Source organism: Elgaria multicarinata, chromosome 8 (assembly GCF_023053635.1).
Source record: "Elgaria multicarinata webbii isolate HBS135686 ecotype San Diego chromosome 8, rElgMul1.1.pri, whole genome shotgun sequence".
Lineage (NCBI taxonomy): Eukaryota > Metazoa > Chordata > Lepidosauria > Squamata > Anguidae > Elgaria > Elgaria multicarinata.
Genome location: NC_086178.1, coordinates 55389363 through 55416509, shown reverse-complemented (window position 1 = coordinate 55416509; position 27147 = coordinate 55389363). Strand labels below are relative to the sequence as shown.

General features: G+C 43.1%; 1 protein-coding gene across 1 annotated transcript in view; it reads right to left on the bottom strand.

The window, feature by feature from the left end:
* LOC134403134 (inactive heparanase-2-like) overlaps window positions 1–27147 on the bottom strand; it is a 77728-nt gene that overhangs the window by 32469 nt on the left and 18112 nt on the right. Inside the window, exons 2-3 of the mRNA XM_063133241.1 lie at window positions 10233–10406; window positions 9615–9786 (exon numbers count right to left, since the gene is read on the bottom strand). Of these exons, the coding sequence (XP_062989311.1) occupies window positions 9615–9786; window positions 10233–10406 (346 nt within the window). The remainder of the gene's footprint in view (window positions 1–9614; window positions 9787–10232; window positions 10407–27147) is intronic.

The following is a 27147-nucleotide window of genomic DNA, read 5'->3' as shown; positions in this document are numbered from 1 at the left end:
TCAACAAGTTTTTAAGATTAATATTTAAATACAGCCAGATACCTTCCTGTACTTGAACCAGTTGGGTTTTCTCTCTTTTTCAAAGGCAAAAGAGGATCATGTTTCATTTTTTCTTGATTGCAGTATTTTTGAATAGTGCACTCCACATATACTTTGTGTACATATACTACAGACCATAACATGATATATCAAATATCTCTTTAGTTGGAAAGTAAGGCTACAGTATTTACTATCCACCTCTTATGCTTGACAATCTTAGCTTCTATCAATGTGCCATAGTTCAACAGAAATGTCCTTTTTCTTTAGGCTGAATGCAGTCAGTATCTTTTGATTTTTTCATCTTTTGCATACAGAAGATCCATCATCTTTAACGCTCTGCTCAGAATCTTACTATGTCCCTCTAACATTTGATGCCCCAAACAAGATATGACAGTGTTCTAGCAGAGGCCAAAGCAGAGCTAGTCTGTCTGTCTAAATGCAACCCAGCCTGGCATTTTCTTAATGTTATAATAGCATCACATTGCTGAAACTTGTTTAGTATGAGAGCGTTTGAAATAGCAGCACTGCCCCCACCCCCAATTTGTGATTTCTCCTACTCAGCATGAATATCCTCTCTTCTAATAAGTTAGAATTGTAAGCCTATGCGGCAGGGTCTTGCTATTTACTGTTTTACTCTGTACAGCACCATGTACATTGATGGTGCTATATAAATAAATAATAATAATAATAATAATAAGTAATATTTTGCATTTGCTTTTGTGGAATTCCATTTCTTCCTAATCCAGTTGACCAATTTATCATGATTGCTTAAAATTATATTTCTGTTCTCCATAGTGATTGAAATTTCTCTCAGTTTTGTGTGTTCTGCAGATTTGATAAACATAATCTGAACTCTGTGATTCAAAACAGGAAAGATGATGTACCTCTTAGTGAATCAACTTTTGTCAGCATGAGCAAACAAGCTTTTGAATTATATATAACAATTCATCAGGCAGAAGGAGAACATAGATAGGGACCGCTTTTCAATTTATGATTTCCCTATGTTGGCAGGATCATGTCATGTGCAAGCCCCCCTCTACCTTTACCCCACGTGGTGATATTTCTTACTCTGTGGGGAGCCTCCTAGTAATAACTCATTTAGAAAATTCTTTGAAAAACAGAAGTGGCAGAAGCAGTGCTCAGAGGGGAGGCTGGTGCCGTATCAAGTACCCAGCTGGAACCAATTGGGCAAGCACGGGGCCAGATGATCCATTGACCCAGTCTTGATCATGCAAGTTCATGGGCAAGATGTGATATGTTGATCCAAAAAAGGTGTATCTACCTTTCCCATTTTGTATCTCTTGTTGCCTGGCATCCACATGGCAATGATGGTATATATAACTCAATCTTTTGAGTATCTATAAAACAAACAACCAGGAGAGCTACATGGAAGCAACATCCCCAAAGAACTCTCCCACATTCCACCAACAGAGATAATTAATCAACTCTGAACATTCAACTATTTAACAACTTGTTTTGCCAACTGATGACATTTCCTTCTACTTGCATTTTGCACGTATGAAATGACATCAGAATCGCTGCTAAAGGCGAGACATATAATACTTACTTTACTGACCTGATCTACTAGAACAATTCCCTGCCAAAAGTTTGCTAGGTTGGTTTTCCTTGTTGTCATTTTCATAAATCTATGCCAGCTACTAGCAATTACCCTGTTTTCCCATAGGTGCTTAAAACAGATTGATTTATAACCCGTTCTAATAACTTCCAGGGTATAAAAGTCAGACTAATGGGGGTCTATAACTCCTAAAGTTCTCCTTTCTTGTTTCTTAATAGACATTGTATATTTGCCCTTCTCCATGCTTCTGAGACGTCTTCTTTCTTCAACAAGGACTCAGAGATAATTGCTGTGATCCCATGAGATTTCTTCAGCACTTGATGGTTATTCTTTGATGTGTGTCTTTCTCCCATGACTCACATCTGTTTTCCCTCCCTGTTTGCCATATATCTAGTAAAAAGAATACACCAGTCTACAGAGTGCAGCTTATGCAGCAGGCAGGTAAGATATGAGCAAGCAAGTGAGGAAGGAATGGTCCCAGACCATTTCCCTACCTGAGAATTTGCAGTGTCAATCAGACTTTGAAATCTAAGGGCTGCCTGTTTCATACGTTATAATAACTAAAGGGTACACAGATGTATACCATGTGGACCAGTGGTATTCCTTGTAATATGTGAGAACCATACCAACCTTCCACCTCCCCACCATGTGTACAATGTATATTAATGCTAGGGGAAGGAGGAACGAGTCACACTTCCCAGCAGCAAGTACACACAGACAAAAAGAAAAAGAAAAAAAAGAAAGAAAAAAAAGATGAGTGTGATTCTCACATGTTATGGCAGCAGAACACGTGCACACAATATACACATTCGGAGTTAAAGGAGTACTAAAGGAGAATAAAGGGATTGCAAAGAAGCTGAATGGATTCTTTTCAATTGTCTTAACTGTAGAAGATATTGGGCAGATACCTGATGTTTTCAGGAGGGTTGTCTGAGGAACTGAGGCAAATAATGTTTAAAAAATATGAAGTTCTTAATTTTTATTGACAAATTGAAAGATAATAAATCACCAGGCCTAGATTGTATCCATCCTAGGGTTCTTAAAGAACTCAAATATTAAATTGCTGATCATCTAACAAAATATGCAGCATGTCCCTAAGATCAGCCAGAGGACTGGAGAATGGGCAATATAACACCAATTTAAAAAATGGATATAGGGGGGATCTGGAAAATAACAGGCAGTTAGCTTAATGTTTGTTCCAGTTAAATTGGTTGAGAGCATTGATAAAAGTTAGTATGTGAATAGAAGGACAAGCTCTTCTGAAAAAGAATCATCATGGATTCTACAAAGGTATGTCCTGTCTCATTAACCTTTTAGAGTTCTTTGAGTGTGTCAATAAATATGTAGACAGGGGTGATCCAGTAGACATTGTTTACTTAGACTTCCAAAAGGACTTTTGACAAAGTCCTTCACCAAAGACTCCTGACCAAACTGACCAGTCATGGAATAAGTGGAGAGATCCTCTTATGGATCAGTAACTGATTAAAGAACAGGAAGCACAGAGTAGGAATAAATGGTACATTATCCCACTAGAGGATGTAAACAGTGGGGTCCCACAGGGATCTGTACTGGGACCAATGGTTTTAGGAGTGATCAGTGAAGTGGCCAGGTTTGCTGACGACATCAAATTATTTAGGGTGGTTAGACCAAAATGGGATTGTGAGGAGCTCCAAAAGGATCTCTACTGGGAGAATGGGCATAAAAATGGCAATTGTGGTTCAATGTAAGTAAGTGCAAAGTGATGCAAATTGGGACAAAAAATCCCAACTTCACATATAAGCTGATGGTATCTGAGTTACAGGTGACTGACCAAGAAAGAGATTGTGGGGTTATGGTGGACAGATCGAGGAAAATGTTAACCTAGTGTGCTGTGAAAAAGGCAAATTTTATGTTAGTATAATTAGAAAGGAATTGAAAATAAAATTGCCAAAGTCATACGCTCCTTATACAAATCTATGGTGTGACCACACTTAGAATATTGTGTGTAGTCCTGGTCACCATACCTAAAAAAAGATATTTTAGAGCTGGCAAAAATGCAGAATAGGAAAACTAAAATGATAACGGGAATGGAGCAACTCCCCTATGAAGAATGGTTACAACAGCTGGGATTGTTTAGCTTAGAAAAAAAGTGAGTAAGGGAAACATGATAGAGGTGTACAAAATTATGCATGGTGTGAAGAAAGTGGATAGGGAGACATTTTCCTCGCTCCCTCCCAGTACTAGAACCTGGGGTCATCCAATGAAGCTGATTGGAGATTCAGCACAGATAAAAGGAAGTACTTCTTCACACAGCACATAGTTAAACTATGGAATTCACTTGTGGTGATGGAGGATAAGGCTATTGATGGCTACTAGTCCTGATGGCTACCTTCAGTATAAGGGCCAGTATGACTATGTACACCAGTCACTGGGGAACATGGATGTTGCACTCAAGTCCTGCTTGTTGGTTTCCCATGGGCAGCTGGTTGGCCACTGCCTGAACAGAACACTGGACTAGATGGACTTTGGTCTGATCCAGCATGACATTCCTTATGTTTTAAAATGTCTACCTGCTATTTCTATAACATATTAAATAGCCCCTAAATTATAATTTCTTAGAGGATTTTTCATGCTTTTAAAATGAGAAGTTTTTTTTCAGGCTGTCTATTATTTATTTATTTATTTATTTTCACTTATATACTGCTCCCATAGCAAGGGCTCTCTGGGCGGTTTACAGAAATTCTAAAATTGAGATAAAAACAAGTATACAAAATTTAAAATTCTAAAACACAGAGCATACACACATAAAGCATTAAAAACCGTCTAAGCTCAATGCATGTGACAAATAATATAGGTTCAACAAAAAATTACTACCTGCTTTGTGCAGTTGATAAAACAGCCTGCTACAGTAATAACAAAATGAGCTTCTAATAGGTTGCCACAGTAGTGTGTGTGTGTGTGTGTGTGTGTGTGTGTGTGTGTGTGTGTGTGTGTGTGTATGTAGAGCTTGTGCTAGGAACCATCCACCTGGAAGCACGCAATGAAGGTTAAGGGGAAATGGGACTTGAAAACACTTTTTATGTGCTTAAATATTGTTACCATGGTTCTGGGGCAAGAGGCAAATGGTTTCTTTTGTAGGAAGGTAGGTTTTGATTATATATAAAGGGAAAAGCTTCTCAAACATGAGAGATTCAGCAGTGCTATCCAAGAAAGTGCAGAATCTTATCTGGAGGTGTAGGTAGTTTTCTTTCTTTCTTTGTTTTAGCTCTTATGAATCCAGGTGCAGCACAGGGGGTCGGAATAATGATGATTGGAATGTTTTGAGTTCCTTGATTCTCAAAACCACATCTGGTTGTAGAAAGAAAACTGAAATATCTCAAACAGGACCAAGATTACAGATGTAATTATTAATAGAGATAAAATCTGTCAAGATATCTGTCACACGAGGAACATAAGACAACTGAGACATGATACCTCAGTAATGAATACTAACAACATTGGGTTTAGAAAGATTCTGTAAATCTAACATTTAAAGTATTCAGAGAATGTTAATAAATATGGACAACAGAAATGTACCTACATTTTACAATGTTCCCAAAAGAGGAGGCTTAAATCAATAAATTGCAAGGGTGGTGTACATAACATAATGGTCATGCAGCAGCAGCAGCAGCAGCAGCTACAAAGAAGCAGGTTTTGAAATGTGTGTGTGGGGAGAATCTTTTTCAAAAAATTAGAAGACACAAATGAAGTCTTTTTGTTTAAGCATACGAACTGTGCTTTGAATTGTTTTTCTAAAAGAGGACAAGCCACCTGAAGATTGGTGGGGAGGCGAAAGGCAAAGCAGATGACTCTATCAGAATTTGATTTACTGATAAATATTTCTGTCAAAAGCAGTGCAAATGCAGAGGAGAAGCCAGACTCAGTCTGAGTCAGGAGCCCCACTTTAAAGGTATATCTTTCTTCACCAGCAGGAACAGGCAACTCTTTCCTTCTATCTCTTTGTGAGAAAGGGCCCTGGATACAACAACTTTTTAAATACTGTTCAGAAGAGAGAGAAAAGCCTCCACTGAAATAACAGTTAATATTTGTTTGTTTTCTGGAAAGCAAGAGAGTTGGCGCATATACACAGGCTGTCTGCTAGGCCTATATTTTAGGGAAAACAATCATTCAATACATCACTGATCTGTTTGCTTAGGCTTACACTAAATAGGCATTTAGTGCTCTATTCTACAATTTCTCTTCCCTTCAGGACACAGTCTTCCTAATTCTTTTATCTTTAATCACTTTTGGGTTGTAATAAACTGATACAAATAAATGCATTTCAAACCATCCCATGTTTAGTGCTTCGACTGTAGGAACTGTACTGCTCATGGACAAGGCAGCTGATTGTTCAGGTATTCTTTTACTACTACAAACTAAAATGTAACTAGGGGCTTGTCTATACACCCTGTTCAGCCCGTAGTGGCTGCGAATTGGTGCTGTGTTGTTTATATGACGCACCCACCAACTCGCAGCCACCACAGGCTTCTCTCCCCACCCCCCCAAACTGCACCTTTTATAAGTCGCTGACTTACCACGACTTTTTCCTTTGCTCCGAGGTCACCACCTTCTTTCCTCCTTCTGTCAGTGGTGACCTCGCTTCAGGTTGAGGCTGGGGGTGTTCCGGGGGTGGATCGAGGTCCAGGGTAGGTCGCGGGAAGCGCGGGAAGGCCAGGCAGAGGACAGGCGGAAGGCTCAACAACCTCAATGGCAGCCAGCACTGTCGCTTTTTTGGCCAGAAAGCCCATACTCCCTCCTGCTGTTGGTCTTACCGTTCCCACCCCAGAGCTGCGATGCCACAGGGTTTTGAGGGAACGAGCGACCAAAGTGGCGGCATCAAGACACCCCCTAGAATTCTTCAGGGTATCAGCAGAATAGCTAGACTTCTCTTGGTGCTTTGAGACAGTCTTTTCTGCTTGGTAAGAACCCATTCCTCACCCAATCCCAGTGCCTAAACTTCCTCAACTTATGCTCTGGCTGAAGGGGTTCATTCCTCACAAGGGTCCTAACCAGTGGAAACCAGTCTCCTGACACTTCAGGAGACAAAAAACAACAGCATTCACATTCTGCCCTCCTAATACCATTCCTTGTTTAGGAAATACAATGCAGAAAGCACATTGGTATTACTTCATACTTCACTGGGCTGCAGCATAAAAGAGTTTGTCAAGTGGCAAAATGCAAAGGAGGACAAGTGGTGAAGAGGAGACATCTTTGGCATAAGAACTTGAGGCTTGCTAGTCCAGGATTCTGTTTGCACAGTGGCTAACCAGATGCCTATTGGAAGCTCACAACAGGACATGAATTCAATAGCACCATTCCACTCAGGTTCCCCAGCAACTGATATACAGAGGCATACTGGAGATAACGTATAGCCATCATGACTTAGTAATCGCTGTATCCTCCATGGTACTGCTTGTGATGCAAGGAGGAGCAAAGTGGTACCTCTTGCAAGTCTTACTTCTACACAAGTATTGAAGGTGCACGTCCTCCTTTGCATCTGATCATCCTACCTGCCAGAGGGTGGAAAGAGCTGGCAGGGCTACTGGAGCAGTAAGAATTTCAGGATTTCCTTCAAGCTGGTGCTATGGGTTACTGCCACTGAATGTACACAGTCTTTAAATAATTCCATTGCATACCTTTGGATATCCACATCTAATAAGGTGACCATATGAAAAGAAGGACAGGGCTTCTGTATCTTCAACAGTTGGATAGAAAAGGAAATTTCAGCAGGTGTCATTTGTATGCATGCAGCAACTGGTGAAATCCCCTCTTCATCACAACAGTTAAAGCTGCAGGAGCCCTGCCAAGTGTAACCATATACAAAAGATGGCAGGGGCTCCTGTAGCTTTAACTGTTGTGATGAAGAGGAAATTTCACCAGATGCTGCATGCATACAAATGACACCTGCTGAAATTTCCTTTTCTATCCAACTGTTGAAGATACAGGAGCCATGTCCTCCTTTTCCTATGGTCACCCTACATCTAATATTCCATGAGCAACTACCAAGGCCACCAGATCCCTGTATGATTCTGTTGTCCCCAGTTTAATCCTGTATGATCCCTGGAGCTGATTATCCCTCAGGGATTGGACCTAGCTAGAGGTCATCTTCTCAGCCTCAACGCTAACAGCTCTATTGAGTCTTTGGGATCTTTGAGAAACACTGTGACTCCTGACCCTAGGCCTGAAAAAGCCAGGAACAGATACATGCTGTTCCCAAGAGTTTTGGTTGCCTGAACAGCCTAATTAACACTTCATCAAATGGGGCTGGCTGTCCCATCTGTAGAAATTCCCTTGCACCTGTGCACATGCATGCCTCTGCCCTGCAAGCAGCCATCTCAGCAGCACTAAAGAAATTTAAAAAAAAACCCTCCAGGTTCCGCAGTCCTGTCCTGCCCTGGAAACATGAATGAGACAGGGCATTTGCACAGTAAAAAAACTTGTCTGGAAACATGCTAAGAGTTTATGCCAGCCTTCCACGACCTAGTGCAGTGCCCTCCAAGTGTTTTTGACTTCCAACTCCAGTCTGCCCGAGCCAGCATGTCCAATGCTCAGGAATGCTGGGAGCATTCCAAAACATCTGGATGGCATCTTAGGTAAGGCTAGTTTAGAGGCAAGACTTCCATATCCTGCATAGTTCCTTACCCCTACCCATGGTGAGCAGAATAAATGTTTTAAAATAGTAAAATTCAAAACGATGCAAAAGAGATTATACAAAGTTGACTAATTTATACAGGTTGCTTTTGTTTTTGCAAAATCTGGGTTTCGTAACATTTTATTTCATTTGATTTTAGCACAAAGTACACACAGCCCTGGTTTCTTGCCATATCCTTTGTGGACAGGATCAGCAGTTGTTCGCTTTAGATATGTAATCCAATTCACACTTTCTTGGAAGTCAGTCCTATTGAACACAGTGGGAGTTACAAACCTGGATAGAATCAGGATTTAAATGCTTTAAATTTTTCACCCTACCCTTTCCACAAATATACATTATCTTCTATAGGCTAAATAAACACATTTCCTTCAGCCTTTCTGATGGGATTTACTTTGTAGTCCCTTTGTAGCTTGCCCCAGAAAAGTTTCCAGTTTTTTAATAACCTTCTTTAACTTTGGTGCCCAGAAGATGTGGCTATCAGTTCCTAGCAGAATGGCATGAATTGTTCCTGAGTCTTAAACCAATGCTGCTGCTGATACAACATAAAGTGACATTTTGCTGCCTAGTAACTCCATACATTCCCCCTTATATTTGTACACTTGATTCTTCTTTCCTTAAATTTGACTTTGTTGAATTTCATCATGTTGCTACGTGCTAAGCTCTTGAGTTTATTAAGATCATTTCAAGCTTTTATCTTCTGGCAATTTGCCAGTGCTTCCAGTTTTGTATGAAAGGCTGGTGGGTCCCTTGTCCAGCCTCTGCACTGTCCTGTTATATTTGTCAGGGCTGTTCAGGGCTTCTTCCCATTTATATGGAATTCGGGAATATATGGGAATTGGTAACAGGAGCAAGTGTTCCTAGGCTCAATGTTTGCAAAGGACAGAGATAATTATTTGCACCAATGTTTGCACCAGGAAAAGCTAAATAGTGCCAGAAAATGGGGGAGGGAAGCAGCAAAGGAGTGTGAACCAATAACAAACAGACACGGACACTTTGCTCTGATCAACCTGGCAACCTTACCAATGTGGGACTAAAAACTAACAATTCTCCCAGTCCACTTAGCACCCCTATCATTATCCTCCCACTTTGGGCTGAAATCAAGGAGTGTAGTTAAGTGTCATCAGAATAGCTCTTAACCCATGACCCAAAGAGGGTCATGATGCTTTTAACAGACATGTGGCAGGCATGGCTTTTCCTCTTCCTCCATCACCAGGAGCTGAAAAGCCACATCTACACACCAATTAAACCCTTAGAGCAAGGCATTATGCCTCTGGTGTGACAGAGATTTCCTAGCTACCTCCATTGCTTGCCATACACCACATCACTCACCCATCCAGGAGGGCTACAACATTCTTCCTAGGCCTCCCAATGTTGGGCCCATACAGACTGGCTCGGGAGTAGGTGCGAATCAGCTGCATCAGCCTCTTCAGCTGCATGTAGTCCTTGCCCAACTGAGTGCCATTCACTGCTCGCCCTGTCAGGGCTCGGTAGTTATTTGGTTCTAGAAACAAACAGAAGCAAGCATTTACCAACTCTGGTCTGGTTACTCTGAAAAGTGTGCCCAGCATAAATTGTCTTCACTAGCTTGGAGGCACTATGCAGAAGGGACTGGAGGAGGAGGCACTAGTGCAATCCTACACATAACCCCCTATGAGTAAATTCAATTCAGCTCAACAGGCCTCATTTCTGGATAGAGAGGTATGGAACTGGACTGTTAGTGTCCTTTTTATTGTCTGGGAACTGGAAAAAAAATCTCGCGTATGTAGGCTCCCTCCTTCCTTACACTATCAAGATAGTGGTCTCTGTTTGGGCCATTACTTCTATTTGGGTTTCTACTCTCTCTCAGTGGCCTCAGAATTGCTCCCAACCTAGGAGGTGAGTGGACCCCAGTACCTCTTTTCCCCTCCCTCTTGCTTCTCCAAATGCCCATCCCCATACCCCACTCACCATTGCCCAGTTCCCAGGAGATGTTGTACTTCTTACTGGCACTGTATTTGAGCAGGCTGAGGGCATTGGAGCTGTTCCATGAATTGTTGGGGTTCCGGCGCAAAGCATTCAATGCAAAGATGAGGTGGAGGCCAGAGCAATCAGCAAAATTATAGAGTTTGTCTAGAGACCTGGCTGGGAAGAAACAAAACCAGCCTGAAACTCAAGTGCGAAGAACTCCAAGTTCCAGAGAGTAACCCCCATTGCCTCTGTAGTTCTTCGCCTTTGCAAGAGACCCAACATAAGGACTATACCAAAATACAACCCCCAAAACACATCCTTGGGAATCTGGCATTTCTAGGCCTCCACTGGTGTCCTGCCCCTCATCACTGTGACATGATATGCCCTTAAAGGATACACTCAGAAACTTTCCAGATTACTTTTTCTTTATGCAATAAATGCAAAGTTGTTAATGCTCAACTGTTGCAGTAGATCCATCAATCTTTTCGCAGGCTAGAAGTACTTCTAAATAGGGATTTAATGGTGCCTTCACCCTGCCACATTCACAGTAGTGAGGTTGGGGGATGTCCAGACAACCATCTCTTATTTGTGACCCTCCCGTGTTTTCTTACCTCTTCTTCCGCTTTTTCCCTTAATGCAGAAAATCTGCTAAGGCAAAAAAGACAGAACAGCTGCACAATGCCTTCTGATTGCTAGTGTTAGGAGCCTTCTGTCTGGAAGCATCCCAATTCTTCTGTCATGGGGATATCACCTTTTCCTAGCTCTTAGATTGCAATATTTTGTAGCTGGGGGGGGGGGCGCTGTCTAAATGCTCGGAAAGCCCCGGGGTGGGTGCATGGTGGCGTGGCATCAATTATATGACACAGCTGCAATCGCACACCCACCTCGGGGCTTTCCGCTGAAGCTGCAGAGAAAAAAAGTCGGAGACTTACCCCGATTTTCTTCTCCAGAGCAAGGTGAGGACACGCTAGGTGACATCAAGAGAGCCCCTTGCCTTGTTCCGAAGTCACAGCGGAGGCGTGGCTGGGCGGTGCCTGGTGGAAGGCAAACTGTGATTGGTTGCCTTCCACCAGGAAGAGGGCGGGGGTGACACCAGTTCCTGGATGGCCACCCAGAAACCCTGTGCTTGCTCCCTCCTTGGCGTCAGGGTTACTCAATGCACCCTGGGGAGGGAAAGCATGGGGTTTCCAAGGGACGCAGCACAAACCCCGTTCTGTGAAGACACCCTTGGGACAATGCCCACTCCCCCTAACTAGTATAATTAGTGCTGTGTAAAATATGACAATGTATCACTGGTGCTTATTGGCTACTTGCTGTGACATCACTGGTGCTAGACGACAACCTCCCCACCCTCCATGGAAGTTTTATTCTATGAATTTTAAAAGGTTTATTTTATTGTTTTTTGTGTTGTTGTTTGCTTCTTTAAAGACTGTAAACTCCCATACTGTTTCAGTACAGGTGCATACTTGTAGTTTTTTAAAACAGGTAAATTCTCGTGAAGACTCCCTCCCCACCACCTAGAGCTATGGCCCATTATTCTGTGAACCTTTTCCCCCTGGTTTAAAATATTTAATTCTAAGCTGTGCAGTGCACCTTCCCTTTTCACCACTGGAGAACACATTGCCTATACTGGTTGTTTTTTAAAAAAACTGGCATATTTTATTTATATAGTTATTTATTTATTTACAATATTTATTACTATTTTTAAAAGAAACAGAGTTCTGATAAAACCCGAGTTCTAATAAAAGTGCAGCCGCTAACTCAAGGAAAGCTTCCTAAAACAGCAACATTTTCAGGAGGCACCAGAAGCAACATTGGCGCCTGCCTGTCTTCCAAAGGGACGGCATTCCATAGGAAGGGGGCCACCACACTGCAGGCTCTTCTCCTGGTGGACTCCAGTTGGACCATAGTTCCATGTGAAATCACCAGGAACATGTCTCTTATGACTTCAGTGACTGGGCAGGTTGGTAATGGAGAAGGCCTTTTCTCTCAGGTATCCTGGTCCCAAGTTGTTTAGGGCTTTGTACACTAGTACTACAACCTTAAACCTGGCCCATTAGCAAATAGGCAGCCAGTGCAGGTTTTTTATTTATTTATTGCATTTTTATACCACCCAATAGCTGAAGCTCTCTGAGCAGTTCACAAAAATTAAAACCATTCAGTATAAAACAAACAGTATAAAAACATGATATAAAATACAATATAAAAGCACAACCAGGATCAAATCAGCAGCTGTGCAGAAATACAAATTTAAAACACAAATTTAAAACAACAAAGTTAAAATTCAATTTATAGACTGTTAAAATGCTGAGAGAATAAAAAGGTCTTCACCTGGCGTCTGAAAGAATATAGTGTTGGTGCCAGGCGAACCTCCTAAGGGAGCTCATTCCACAGCTGGGGTGCCACAGCAGAGACGGTCCTCCTCCTGGAAGCCACCTGCCTTACTTCCTTTGGCAGGGGCTCATGGAGAAGGACTTCTGAGGATGACCTTAAGGTCTGGGCAGATACCCAAGGTTGCATGCTGAAAAAGGGCAGCTTTCAACAACAGCTGAGCTGCTGCATTCTGCACTAGCTCCAGCTTCCAGAAAAGCTTTAAGGGCAGCTCCACATAGAGCGCATTGCAGTAATCCAGTCTTGAGGGTTACTAATGCTACCTTGGCCAAGCTATCCCCATCAAGGAGAGGCCACCACAGCCACTTGAGCCTCCAGCAACAGCAATGGATTAGGGTACCCACAGTTTATTAACTTGACCTTTCAGAAGGAGTGCAACCACATCCAGAACAGATACGGAGCCTATCTCCAGGACTTGGGAACCACGCACCCATAGGTCTTCTGTCTTGCCAGGATTCAGCTTCAGTTTATTGGCCTTCATCCAGCTCATTAGTGAGTCCAGGACCTGCACAGCCTCATCTGATTCAGACATCACAGGGAGATAGAACTGCATGTCATCAGCATCCGGATGGCATACAGGATATCCCTCTCCAATAAGACTATGGGTATTTCCAGATGAGGCTTTTATTGTGCAATTGCCATTGACTTGTTCATAAAAATTTCAGGGAGGGGGTGTCCAGATGACATTGCCTTCGTCTTGTTTTTCCACCAGTCCTTCTGTCTTTTTTCTTACTACAGAAAATCCATTAAGGAGGGAAAGATGGAATAGCTGCACAGTACCTTTTGATTGGCAGCGCTAGGAGTCATCTGTCTGGAAGCACCCTATGCATTTTTAATAGCTGCAATTTGCAAAGAGTATACCCTACTACTGCAATCCTACCCACATCCAGTATATGTGAACAGAATATTCTGCTACTGGTGATGGATTGGGGTTTACAGGAGTATCATGCTAGATATCAAACATAGGAGATCTGAGTGTGCAGGAAGCGTTTTATCTCTTTCTATGGGCTTCCTGGAGGCAGTCTCTGAAGTGGCTTGTGGCTTTTGATGACAGAATGATACCAGTCTTCTTCAAGTGTTTCCGTGCTGTTAGTCTGCTTTCCATGGAAGCCCTGATCCAATTTAATGAGGTTATATATCTGCAGTCACTTCTGAGGATCATTGTTTTTCAGACAGGTCTCTGAAGAGTGGTTAATACATTATTATCTTCTTGAAAAAAGAGGCCAGTTAAAAAGGAATGCTTTATTAAACTAAAGAGCAATTGGAGAGAGCAATAGCTTACAGTCTTGGAATTGGATGGACCTTGCTCTCCGCCAGCTCTCGCAAACTGGCTCCAAGCTGCTGCAGGCCTACCGGAAGCAAGTCACTATAACTATGTCTTGGGGGACTGACACTGTGCTTTAATTTGCAAAGCGTTCTTACAATCTTCTTCTTGTTTCTCCTTATAACAATTTATGGGGCAAGTCACTATTATTTCCATGTTGCAGATGAGGAACTGTGGCTAAAAGATGTTGACTTGCTCAACGCCATAAAACGGTAGAGAAAGGACTTGATCCCTAGTCTTCTAGAGCCCTATTCAGGCATTATGCTTTCTGTATGTAATCAACACGTGACGAGAGATAGCAAAGACGAACATGCTAACTCTGTTTGCATCCACCGCACCACTGTTCCCATCACCCTCTGTAAGTTGAAGGAATAATTTCTGCAGTGAGGAGCTGTCTCTTCTCACACAGACCTCCTACATGAGCTAGAATTAGGGGTGCCAATTTTGGCTGAAGAAAGTCCTGGAGATATTTTTCAAACTGAGATAGAATTTCAAGCTCCATCAGACAAGTGTTTTATTGCATGCTCATTACTGGGCACTCACGGATTTTCGTGGGTCCCTCGACATTGGCTGGTTCCCATGCGCCTCCCTCCCCTTGTAGCCTTCTTCGCACGACAAAAAATCACCCCAGTAAGTCCAACTTATTTTTAAAGATGGAAGTTGCCACTATCTCCTGCTGTGTGCAGGAGAAGCAGCGTGATCAAAATGGCCCACTGAATGGGCTACGTGCACGTTGTTTACGTCCTCTTTCAAAGGAAGAAGTAATGAAGGACAATCACGTGGACGGAGAAGCGACGGTAAGCAAATGCAATTTCCCCCCGTCTGATGTTGCTTTACCTGTCTAAATTTACGGACCCAATTTCACCTCTTTAATTTGCTTTTACTGTTTAAACCCAGACTTGGAAAACCAGACCTTAAGAGGCCGGAGAGCACACCCTGTTATTTATTTTATATTATTTGGTTATTTTTTTGTGTTTTCTTCTCTCAGTGTACTCTATTTTCTTTCTACATGTCATTTTGTTGTCATTCTGTAAAAAACACAAAAACCTTTAAAATGAAGAGTATATTTAAAAAAAAAACAGTAAGAAAGACAGTAAAAAACAGTTATTTCTTGCTAAACACTGCTATTACCAGCAGTGAAATACATGTACACATATAATCATTCTTGGGTGACATTTTCAGATAACTGAAGAATGGAACTAAAATGTTTATCTCTAAAAAGTAACATTAGAATGAGCCGTAAATCGTTCTAGCATGCTGTAAAGCAGGCCTGTGCACAGCAGGCAGGAGGTGGGAATCTCCAAGGTGAAAGGTCATGGATGCTAAATAGGCCCAGACGGCTGGTGGTTTGTTCTTTATAGGGCCAAAGACTGGGTCACCCCCTTAGGGGAATCTGCTGTCTCTCCAGTCTCAGTCACTCCTTGTTACATTGGGCTCCTTTCTGTCCGGGTCACGCATTTTCTGGGGGAACCCGTACTTTCACGAGCATCCTGGGGTTTCCAGTTTGCATGTGTTTGTGTGTTAGCGCTGTCTGAGCCAGCTCCAGGTTTGATGGAAAATCCTGAGGAGATTTTTCCCAGCCAATTACATTATTGTTCTCTGAGAGCTCCATGTTTTCTGGGGTGAGGTGTGGGAGTAGGGAGGAGAGATGCTGCAAGTTTTAAGTGGAATCAGGTGCTGTTTCCCTGCAGGGACGTCTGGAAAATGTCAGAGTCCTTGGAGTAACAGGTACTGGCAGATGAGCCCAGCACTTCCCACACAGAGCAACCCCCTTCCTTCTGGAATCCTGCATCCTGTCCTTTGTCCTTGGAACAGAAGTCCTTAGCTGGCTGAAATGTACCAGCCATGTGTTGGCAAGTCAGGACCCGTTGGCTGGCAGTGGAAGAATAGGATGGCATTTCTGAGACAAAACCAGGACCAAGATGAGTCACCAAGATGAGTGCTTACAATCCTAGGAGCAACTGCACCACTGATGGCTAGACCCCACCTGCCTGGAGCCGGGAACCACACTCAAGGCTCAGAGGATTCCACCTGTGAGTGTGCAGGTGCCAGGGGAACATGTGTTACCATGGTGATCACTATTGTGTTTCTTAAGTAAGAAGAAGTGACGGAAAGCAGGCAGAGGATGCAGAGGGAAGCTATATGTTTCCAGCGCAAAGCCTGCTAGCCTCTTCCCACTCCTCCATTCCTCTGCTGATGATGTAATACAGCAAATTTATCTATCTCACTGCAGCCTGGAGGGCTGTTTTTTGCCCTTGAATGTAATGAATTTCCTTCCTTCCAGGAAGCAGCATCAATGAGGCAGACTAAAGTAGGGATCAGCACTTGCTTGAAAAGGGTTGCTCACTGGAGGGTCAGACTGGGATGCCCTTGGCTTCCTTGTTGCCTAGGGTCTGGGTCTTGATGATAGCCAGGTCCTCTATAGCTGCTTCAGTGAAATGTAAAAGGTAAAGGAACAGTCTTTAGGGAATACCCAGCAACTCTACACCTTCGCTTGTCAACTGATGAGCATAGGGTAACCATATGCTCTCTCTTGTATCTGGTCACTCTAGCTGTATTAGAGTTACTCTAGCTATACTAGAGTAACCAGATACAAAAGAGGGCAGGGCTCCTGCAGCTTTAAATGTTGTGATGAAGAGGGAATTTCACCAGATTCTCCATATATACAAATGACACCTGCTGAAATTCCCTTTTCAATACAATTGTTAAAGATACAGGAGCCGTGTCCTCCTTTCCATATGGTCACTGTAAATAAACTGTTCTTGCCTTCTTTTGCACTCTTTTCAACAACTTGATATGCAGAAATTAGCAATTGATGATGTTTAGCTCCAAGCAATGAAAAATGTCATCTGCTGTATCCTGCAATATCAAACTGCTGTTAAAGGCATAGCTATACAGGCTAGTTCAGCAGTTGGCAGTTTTGTTAATATCAGACACAAGTCTTTGTTTGGCTAGGATTCAGACACAGTTAGTAATCCTGAAAGACCTCCTGTAGCTTAAACCTATTATAACAGAAGAGGCAGAAATTACACTAGACATGGTTTCTCCTAACCATGTAGCACTGTAACAGGAGAAGTTATACCAGGATACGGACCAAGCAACCATAGACATGTCCATGGCCAGTTGCTTACAGGTTGTAACCTTCTCCAGAACATGAGCTTGATTCACAACTTCTAATTTAGATAAACCATAATGAATATAGAAGAAATGGGCAAGGTACCAGCAGAAAAAGAGAAAACACTGTGTTCTCAATTACTGAAGCTTAAATTAAACTTCTAAATTCCTTTTTTTTCCATTCCACCCAGCGTGAGGCTATTTTGCAAAAGTTCAAACCCTTTGCAATGCAGAGGACATAGTTTTCTAGCCATTCAACTGAGAAAAACATGTTGTCCATGGAAATTTAGGAAAGAATCTGCCTGTTCCCACTTGTTAGAGTCGTCAGAGATGCTCCACGAAATTTCTCAACCTTGCAAACTGAGAATCCAAGTTTCAGAGGAAGTCCTAGGTGGAGGTTCCTGCCCTATCATAGTGTTTCCCGTGCAGCCTCATAGGTGGGGTTGCCAAAAAAAAAAAAAATTGGTCCTCCTCCTGCAAGATATAACAGCTATCAAGCATACAAAAATTTACAAGGTGAAGCTTTTCCTGGCTTTGAAATGCAGTGATGAGAAAAGCTGAATTTCTGCATGTCAAGCTGTTGTTAAGGGAAAAGGACCAGTAAAAAAAAAGGTGACAACCCTAAAGCCCATTCACAATTTGGGACAGTTTTACCATTTATTCTTCCATGCCAACAACAATTCTTTAAGGTTGAGTCCAGGAGATAATTCACACTGTGACAGGACAATAAGGGCTAATACACTCTAATTTATTTTATGTGGCCAGCCAGCTAGCCACCTATGCACTGTATACACATCCCAGTGTGCCATCGGATCCATGAAACTGAATGAGAACAAAAATAAAACCTAAATGGAATCTAATGAAAGTCATAGCAGAAATTCCAACCTTTGAAAGCAGTAAAATATATATTTCTCTCTAATGCAAAGAGAAAATGGTGCTCATTTTTTTCTGGAAAGCTTATATGCAGGTACAGCTTGTCACTCAGCATTAGCTTTGTCAACATTACATCTCCATGCTGGGAAAAGCTGTCCCTGCTGTATTTCTGCCTGTCTTGCAGCTCCTGGAGGCACTGAAACTCTACACTCACCTGCTCCTGGTAAAAACAGACTTCCAGAAGTGTTTTGTTTCTCTATGTCAAACCATGAGAAGAGCTAGACATAATATTATTGAACCAGCCAACAATCCCAATCAACCTAAATTTCCCAAGGGTTCAGGTTGCAAAGCCTCAGATTGGCCAAAAGTAATCTACACTTTTGCTGGTGGTCAGACAGCATAACCTTTTGAGTCATCATTGTTGAGTCTCTGTTTATAGAGGCAAACATATGTTAGGAACCCTTTGGGAGTTGAAGCAGTTTGGGGCGTAATTTGGAGTGGAGAAGTGGAGGCAAGGAAAGGGTTAAATCCTGTGCATGTACAGCTTCTCCACTTCAACTCACCCTTGCAAAACTATTATTCCCTAAAAAGAAGCCATTGGGCTTTTGTTGTCACGCACTTGCATGAAACATGTAATACTCTGAGCCACTAAATACAAAGCTGTCCAGCCATAATTTGTTCACTTTAGTCACCTTTTCCCTACTTCCACGTGAAATAAACACACATTGCCAGTTACCACACTTGCAGCTCTCAATAGTAAGAAACAAGGCAATTTGCATCCAAGTCCAGAACTGTTTAGCCAGAGAAAGGTCTAAAGAACGAATCACTCACCTATGGGTCACTTTCTTATTGGACCATCACCTCCTATTTTGTTACTTAAGATGCCATCCTGTGCATGCTTAGACAGGGGGAAAGTCCTTTAACTTCCATCATTCCCCAGCCAGCGTGGGGGGAATGCTGGGAGTTGTAGGGCTTTTTCCCTGTCTCAGCATGCATAGGACTGCACCCTTAGAGACTTGCCTAACATTGTATACCAGTCTGAATTGTTCCTTTTGCTTCCCATCCCCCTTCCTGCTAAATAAATCCTAGTTCTTGTTTTTCTGTTTTATTAGGGTGACCAGAGGACAGGGCTCCTGTATCTTTAACAGTTGTAATGAAAAGGGAATTTCAGCAGGTGTCATTTGTATATATGGAGAACCTGGTGAAATTCCCTCTTCATCACAACAGTTAAAGCTGCAGGAGCCCTGCCCTCTTTTAAATCTGGTCACTCTAGTATAGCTCCTGCAGCTTTAACTGTTGTGATGAAGAGGGAATTTCACCAGGTTCTCCATAAATACAAATGACACCTGCTGAAATTCCCTTTTCTGTGCAACTGTTAAAGATACAGGAGCCCTGTCCTCCTTTTCATATGGTCACCCTAGTTTTATTAAGTTCCTCTCTGGTATTTCTCCTACTCCTTTTCAGAAGGCTGGTGGACTGGAGACATTATGCCCTATTTTGGGGAACCAGCATTCTTTCCTCTCATCCATCCCATGATGATTTGAACCCGAGTCCCATAGTTCTCTCCACAACAAAGGGAACTGTGCTTAAACTATTAAAGATACTATAACCAAGTCTGACTGTGTATGTGCATGTGTTCTCTCAAAGGGGAGCATATATGAATCATAGTCAAGAATTTTCTTTAAAATGTACATCATGTCCAATAGTTGCTACCTACTACTAGAGTTATTGCACTTGGGAAATGTCATTTAAGGTACTTGACGTAGAGTCACTAGGGCTAAAAACATGGCTTTATTGTTTTGTTTTGAAATCCAAGTGCTGCCTTGTATCAAAGACTAGCCTGGTCTTTGATACAAGGTGAGTAAGTGGGATGAGTGCTCCATCCCTCCTCTGTGCCAAGCATAGAAACTAAGAGGCTGCTAAAGGAAGAAACCCCCTTCTCTGTTCCCAGAATAGAAATACAGCAACCTAGTAAAAATGATGCAGCCTGGTAGCATTTTTGTGTGGGTGTGGGTGTTACTTACAAGGCTGGTACCATGTAGAAGGTCCAACTCTCATGTTTCCTGCAAAAAGACCTCATGCAGCAGATCTGGGAGGTCTTCTGCCTGAGATCCTGGTGCCAGTTGAAGTACATAGTACTGAGGTAGATGAACCAATGGTCTGACTGAGGATAAGGCATTGTCATATGTGAGCCACCAAGGGAAACATTTTCATTTGCTTACACCAGGGCAGCCAGGAAACACTGAGGAATTCATGGCTCTGTAAATTTCATAACTCTAGGTGGCATATTCTGCCAAGCCTCAGTCCACACATGCATTGGGGCTGAATAAACCTTCAATGCCTATGCATGAGGCTAGACCTTGTTGGTGTTTTTATTTTTTTAGAAAGCCCTCTCTTTGCTTTTCTTCAAAGGTTTGGAGTAAGAAGCTGATGTAGAAGGTGTTGCCATAATTTTAATGCTAACTGGCTTTCAATGTGGGGAGCTACTCACTAGTATCCAGGCCAATGCAGCTGAACAACTGCTGGGCTTCATCCCCAAAGGTATGTGCCCTGCAGATATAGTCAGGATGCTTCACACAGATGGTAGTGAAACATTCTCCTGTCTGTCTTATAGTTGTGCCAGTGCAAACTTGCATCTGGAAACTGCTGAGAAGAGAAAGGTTTCCAGGGGGGTTATTAAATTAAATGTTAAAAAGCCATTTTGAAGCCATTGACTGAGACAGTAAATTCAATAATCTTCCTTTTTCCATTTATTTTCCTTGGCTTTGGCTTTGCCACAGAATTTAACATTAACAATGGCAATTCCCTGAGTTGATGTGAGGGAGCCAAGAGGGTGACATCAGCTATGGGGTGGGCTACAGAGAACAGGAGACCAATAAGGATGTATATGGAACCATGTGGTTCAGTGGATAAACTAGACATAGAAGCTTAGGACATGAAGGCTCTGGGTGGCCTTGTACAAATCACTATCTAAACAGTAGTATTTTCTTTTCTGTCCTCATATGAAACACAGACAGGATAATTAAGATACAAAATGTCTTGGGTTGGAGAGAAACAATTGTTTTTAAGAAAGCCCTTTGGGAGATGCTTGCTGAACCCATTCATCTCTTTTGTCCTAGTGTTCTGGTCAAACAGGTTTTGCAGATTTTCAAAGCAATACATCAGCCTTGCCCAACTTGGTAACCTGCATATTATTAGATTACAACTCCCATCACAACCAGTCACAATAGCCATTAACCATGATGGTTGTAGATGACAGGCTTTGTAGTCCAACACATCTGTAGGCACCAACTAGTTATTTATTTATTACATTTCTATATTGCCCAATAGCCGAAGCTCTTGGTTGGGGCAATACTTATTTACCCAAGGGGAAAGTGAAAGGAACAGTGTGATTTCCCCTTGGAAAATTGTGATCCTTCTTTCAAACTGCCTTCCACTCCTTACACATGCTCGTACATTGCTCAGTAAAACATGACTAGATGTCTCTTCACTTGATGCGTTGCAGCTGAAATGTGTGAACAGCTTCTACTGAAAACGGTTGTGCTTGAGGTGATGGATGATGATATAGAAGTTCTGTCTGTTGTGTTTTATCTGATGGCTGTTGCACACAGCACGTCATCACTTTGATGTTTCCTTTTGATCCCTGAATGAAGAATATGAATATGTGAATCTACTTACCCATGGGGCTCTGTAAGAGTGGGGGATACAAGCAGCATTTTTTCACTGCTAAATTATTTCTAGAGTAGTAGCTTGCTACCTGGGGCCCACCTTTAGCATATATATACATTTTGAGGATGTACTTCTTAATTCTTGTATGAATTAAGAATTCATACAAGTGAATTCATACAAGGTGGCAGTGCTGTTGTTGCAACCCACCTTACATCTGGCTGTGACTCAATAGTGGATCCAAACCCACTGATTGAAGTCCAATCCTCTAGAGCACAATCTGGCAGGCAAGAACAGCTCCCTGTCGCTCCTCCCTGCAGGGAAGCCTCCAAGCACATTCCTGGATGGTAAGTTCTAGAATAAAAGGGCTCTGACAACTAGCTCCATCACACCAGTGATTTAATGCACTCTCGCCATGCCTGGTGTGAGGTTTTGCAGTACGGTACTCACATGATGCTATGCCTGTCCTGCAGACACCCCTCCTCTTCCCCAGCCTTTTCTGTCTTTTCCTAGAACGGGGAACATCTGGATTATTTTCCCCAAGTGACTTTAATATGCCCTTAAGCCTCCATGTAGTGCTGTCCCCTTGCTTTTTCCTTTATTGGGGGCATATGCTTTGAATGGATTCTTGCTGATGAAATGGGAGGGCGGGGTGGTTCTCTTCCTGCAGCACTCCATGTCAAATGTTTGAATGAATGGACTTTTTACAGCTCCAACCCCACCCTCCTTGCCCGCAGCTCCCTCATTTTTAAAGATAAAGAGATGAAACTTCGGACCTTGAGAGCTCTTAAGTAAAGCTTTAGGCACGCCAAGTTTGAATCAGAGTGGTTCATCCCTTGATTTGTAAGGATTTTTTTTAATTTTTTGCCCTTAAACCATTTCCCTAATAGTCCACCAATGTGAAAGTCCACCTGTTCGCATTTGTGGAAGATCGGTTTTCCTTTACTTTGATAATGAGAAGCTGTGCATCTCCAGTTCATAAAATAGAGATCTGCTGTTCCCTTACTCAAGAGTAAATCCCACTGATTTCAACTGCATTTACATCCAAGTCATACTAAAATCCGATGCATGCTTACCTTTAAGTAAACCCCATTGAACAGAGAGAGACTTACTTCTGGGTAAACTCATATAGAACTGACTTTTAATAGTTTGGTCAATCAGAAGCTTTTATAAAAATGTCTAAACAGTCTAAACAGCAAACTGGAAAGAAGTGCTCTGCAACCCTATGCTCACCTCTGAGGTCTTCTGTTTACTCAGAAGTAAGTCTCTCTCTGTTCAATGGGGTTTACTCAAAGGTAAGCATGCATCAGAATTTAGTATGACTTGGATGTAAATGCAGTTTAATAAATGGGATTTACTCTTGAGTAAGGGAACAGCAGATCTCCATTTTATGAACTGGAGATGCACAGCTTCACATTATCAAAGTAAAGGAAAACAGATCCTCCACAAATGCAAGCAGGTGGACTTTTGCATTGGTGGCCTTTCACACTTATGGACTATCAGGGAAATGGTTTAAGGGAGGATTTAAAAATTCTTTAAAAATCAAGGAACGAACCGATCTGATTCAAACTTGGCATGGCTAAAGCCCTTGTTAAGACCCATCACTGTGCCAAGTTTCATCACTTTAGCTTTAAAAATGAGGGAGCTCTAAACATTTTATTTCTAGTTATTTTATTTATTATATTTATATACCACCCCATAGCCGAAGCTCTCTGGGTGGTTTACAAAAGTTTTGGTTAATTCCCATAGGAGCTCCAAAGAGCAAGGGGGGAAGGCTGCCAAGTCGATCACAATGTCCATCAACGTCAATAACCAATGAACTGGAGGGGGGGAAAGGGGCGGGGTGGGGAGAGCACAATAGCAGCAGGAGAGCAAACAAGTGAAAAGAGAGTTCACCAGTATAGCAGCGATCGTAAAAGGGAGGAGAGCTTGCCGCGCTTATGAAACAGAGGTAAAAAGCACCAAGGCAAACCAGGGGAAAAATAGGTGTGGTGGAGCCCAACGAGCCCTATATCCTATACCTTCTTAAGGACTTAGAAGGAGCTGTGTAGTGGAGTATGGGTGTGCTCTGTATCCATCATTCACTACTAACAAGTGAAGTTGACAGGATTCAACAGACCCTCACAGAATCTGAGTTCAATATGTAACCATGAATGTGTTTGGCTGGAGTTCTCTTTTTGTGGAAAAATGTATCCTAAGTTGGTGTTATGCTACTGATAACGGATAGGATCATGGCACCTGCCCAAGTGGGTTTAGATAAAAGCAGAAGGCTATTAGTGCTAGATGGCACATTATTTTGAGTAAAGAAAGCAAAGGAGACCACAGGTCAGTTTCTTTCAAGGAAATAAGTGTAATCTGGAGACAGCGGCTTGATGCAGGAAGGATGTGGGGCAGGAGGCTCATTTGCAAGAATCTAAATATGAGCCATGGCTAATTAGTTCAATCACAATCTGGTGTAACATCAAGACTATGTTCAAACTGCTTACATATACCATTGACAATTCCAGTTGCATGATCCCACCTTTCAATATTACTGACCAGTCTGATTTTTGTGAAAATACAACAGGAAAGGCCTACTAAAAACAATAGGTCATCTGCCATAACACAATGTGACCCCATTTTGTGCTGGCTGCAGGACACCAAGCCCTGATTTTGCTATAAACCAGGTTCTCAGTTGGGTTCTGACATCTTATGCTAGGCTCCGACAGTGACCTACTGCTGGCGGTGAGCATCTCCTGCTCCCGATGCACGCATGGCCCCTATCGGCAGCAGCAGCAATGCCATGCTTATGGGAGCAATCCCTCAAATGACCAGAAACACCAGTTTCTGGGAGGGGCAGGTCATGCCTTCCAGAAACGAGCATTTCTGGCCGTTTTGGGAGCATGCCCCTGGAAGTGCTACACTGCCAGAGGTAGGGGCCACACACGCACCAAGCACTAGCAGTGCTCACCGCCAGTGGTAGGTCACCGTTGGATCCTACCCTTTGTTTCTGATTTTGCCTTGGGCATCTGACACCCTACTTGGACACTACCCACCGTGAAGGAAGGCAGTCCATGAGACACCTGACAGAGGGATTCAATCCACAGCCCTTGCAATCACCTCTTTCTTTTTCTCACGTTATTGAGGCCAGATCAGGAAATAATGTATTGCAAAGCTGCCTCCCTCTAGTTCTGCACTCTTAACTGCCCTAGGAATGCAGTTACAGAGAGAACACTTCTCTGCTGCCAGGGCTTTTGATGACAGAATGACTGGTTTATGTGGCTGTAAGATCTGCTGTCTGAAAAGCAGCAGAATCTATTATGTGTTTCTAAGCAGTGACAGCTGGCACTGCCGTGCTGGACTTTATGCCGGCTCTCGCACAGCTTAGATCAGCCGCTCTTCTCTGAGCACCCTGATCTATCAACAAACGTGGTTTCTGGAACGGTTTAAAAGCATTCCCAAATAAGCAAGAAGTGACTGCTTTCTGAGCAGCCTCCAGATTTGTAATCAGGCAAGGCATGCGGAGATAGAGAATAAAGGCAAGACCTGATGGGAGGAATCCTCATTGACTTACGCTCATCCCTCATGGTACATTGAAACACTGGCACTAGTCAGTCTGATAATCAAGACAAAGACAGAAATTAGCGAGAGCCATTAGGCTACTGGACCTTCTTCTCATCCTGTGTGCCACTCAGGCAAGACTCAAATCAACATGGGATATCCACAAAAGCGCTATGATTACTGGACTCGTGTTATTCTGGTTGAGAAAAGTGCACCTGTTTCCAGGCACACAGTATGTGAAATTTTAAGATGGAACTGCAGCCTTCATTAACTGTAGACAGATCTTAATTCTTAGGCAAGGTTTGTGCCCCATCCCCGCCACTGCCCAGCCACACACACATTTCCAGTTGCCATGAGTTCAGTTCAGACTTTGGCCACAACAGGTTTGTGCATCCCACCCACAAGCCCAATTTCTTTTTTATGAATCCCAAGAACCAGTTCAGACATAACATTCTGCACAGGGCAGACGAGGGGGTGGGAGGGGAAACCGGTACAAATTAATAGGGCCCGGTGGTCCAGAAGGGGCCCAACTATGTTGCATAGGGTGACCATATGGAAAGGAGGACAGGGCTCCTGTGCCTTTAACAGTTGCATAGAAAAGGGAATTTCAACAGGTGTCATTGGTATGCATGCAGCACCTGGTGAAATTCCCTCTTCATCACAACAGTTAAAGCTGCAGGAGCTATACTAGAGTGACCAGATTCAAAAGAGGGCAGGGCACCTGCAGCTTTAACTGTTGTGATGGAGAGGGAATTTCACCAGGTGCTGCATGCGTACAAACAACACCTGCTGAAATTCCCTTTTCTGTGAAAGATACAGGAGCCCTGTCCTCCTTTTCATATGGTCACGCTAATGTTGCATAGCTTGGAGGGGCCCAGAAGCTGGGGGGTCAGAAGCAGGAATGAGGGGGGAAGAGGCTGCCAAGGGCCCCTCCCTGCCCGAGTGCTGTGGACTCACAGCACATCTCTCACAACGGAGGGCGTCCCTTGCCTGCCAGCCAGCCAGCTGCGTGGCCCGGGGGAGGCTGCCACCAGGGGTCTGCCAGTCCTGTTCCCCAGGCTTCATCGAGAGCTGGAGTTGGGGAATGGGCAGCCAAGCAGGCCTGCCCAAAGCTGTGGGAACGAGTGGCACTGGCAGGTCTTCCAACGTTGCAAGGGAGAGGGGGCGCCTGGACCTCGGGCAGCCTTCCTCCTCCAGGAGCCCTCCTGCTGCATGGGACAGCAGCTTCCTGCCCACAGGCCAGGCAAGCTGAAGATTTTTAGCTGGTCTGCTCTTGCTGGGGGTCTGCCCTTGTTGGGGAGCCCAGAAAAAAAATTCACCAGGGCCCGAACACGCTCTCGGCAGCCCTGATTCTGCATACTTAGGAGAACTTCTGGAGCAATTCCTGTGGATATAGAACATAACAATGTTTTTCTCCCACAATTGAGTTACATTTGACTTCCCAGTCCATGTCTATCCAATGCCTATGGCACTGAACTAACAGTTTAGTTAATTTAATGCTCACCAGCAGGGAAAGCTATTGCTATAGTAAAATACGAACAGATAGCAGAGATGCAAATGTGATAGCTATATATTGTTATAGTTGAACCATCCAGCAGAAACACTGTACTAACAAAGAAGCCAATGCTCAAACCCTCCAAGAAAGAGAAGCCTTGTTAAGTGTTCCAAGAACAAGAATAGGAGCAGCTCAGGAGACGACCTATGAACAGTTCCTGCCTAGTGGGAGAGTAGTTGAATTCTCCACCTTATGTCAGTGAGACAGAAGATGGAGAACCCTGTTTAGCCATACCACAGGAATGCTAGCAATAAATCCCAACATGGTTTCCAATATTGCATGTGCAGCATGAGCTACGTTCTGCCAATAAAGGCAGGAAGGGCAAGTGGAGAAGCAATGTGGGTACTAATAACGTGAGGAATCTCCTGGGTCTCTTAACATTTTGTATTTGTCCTCCAGTCACATTTGTTCAGGAGCTCCCACCAGTCCTGTTGTTCTGGGCTTTGGAATAT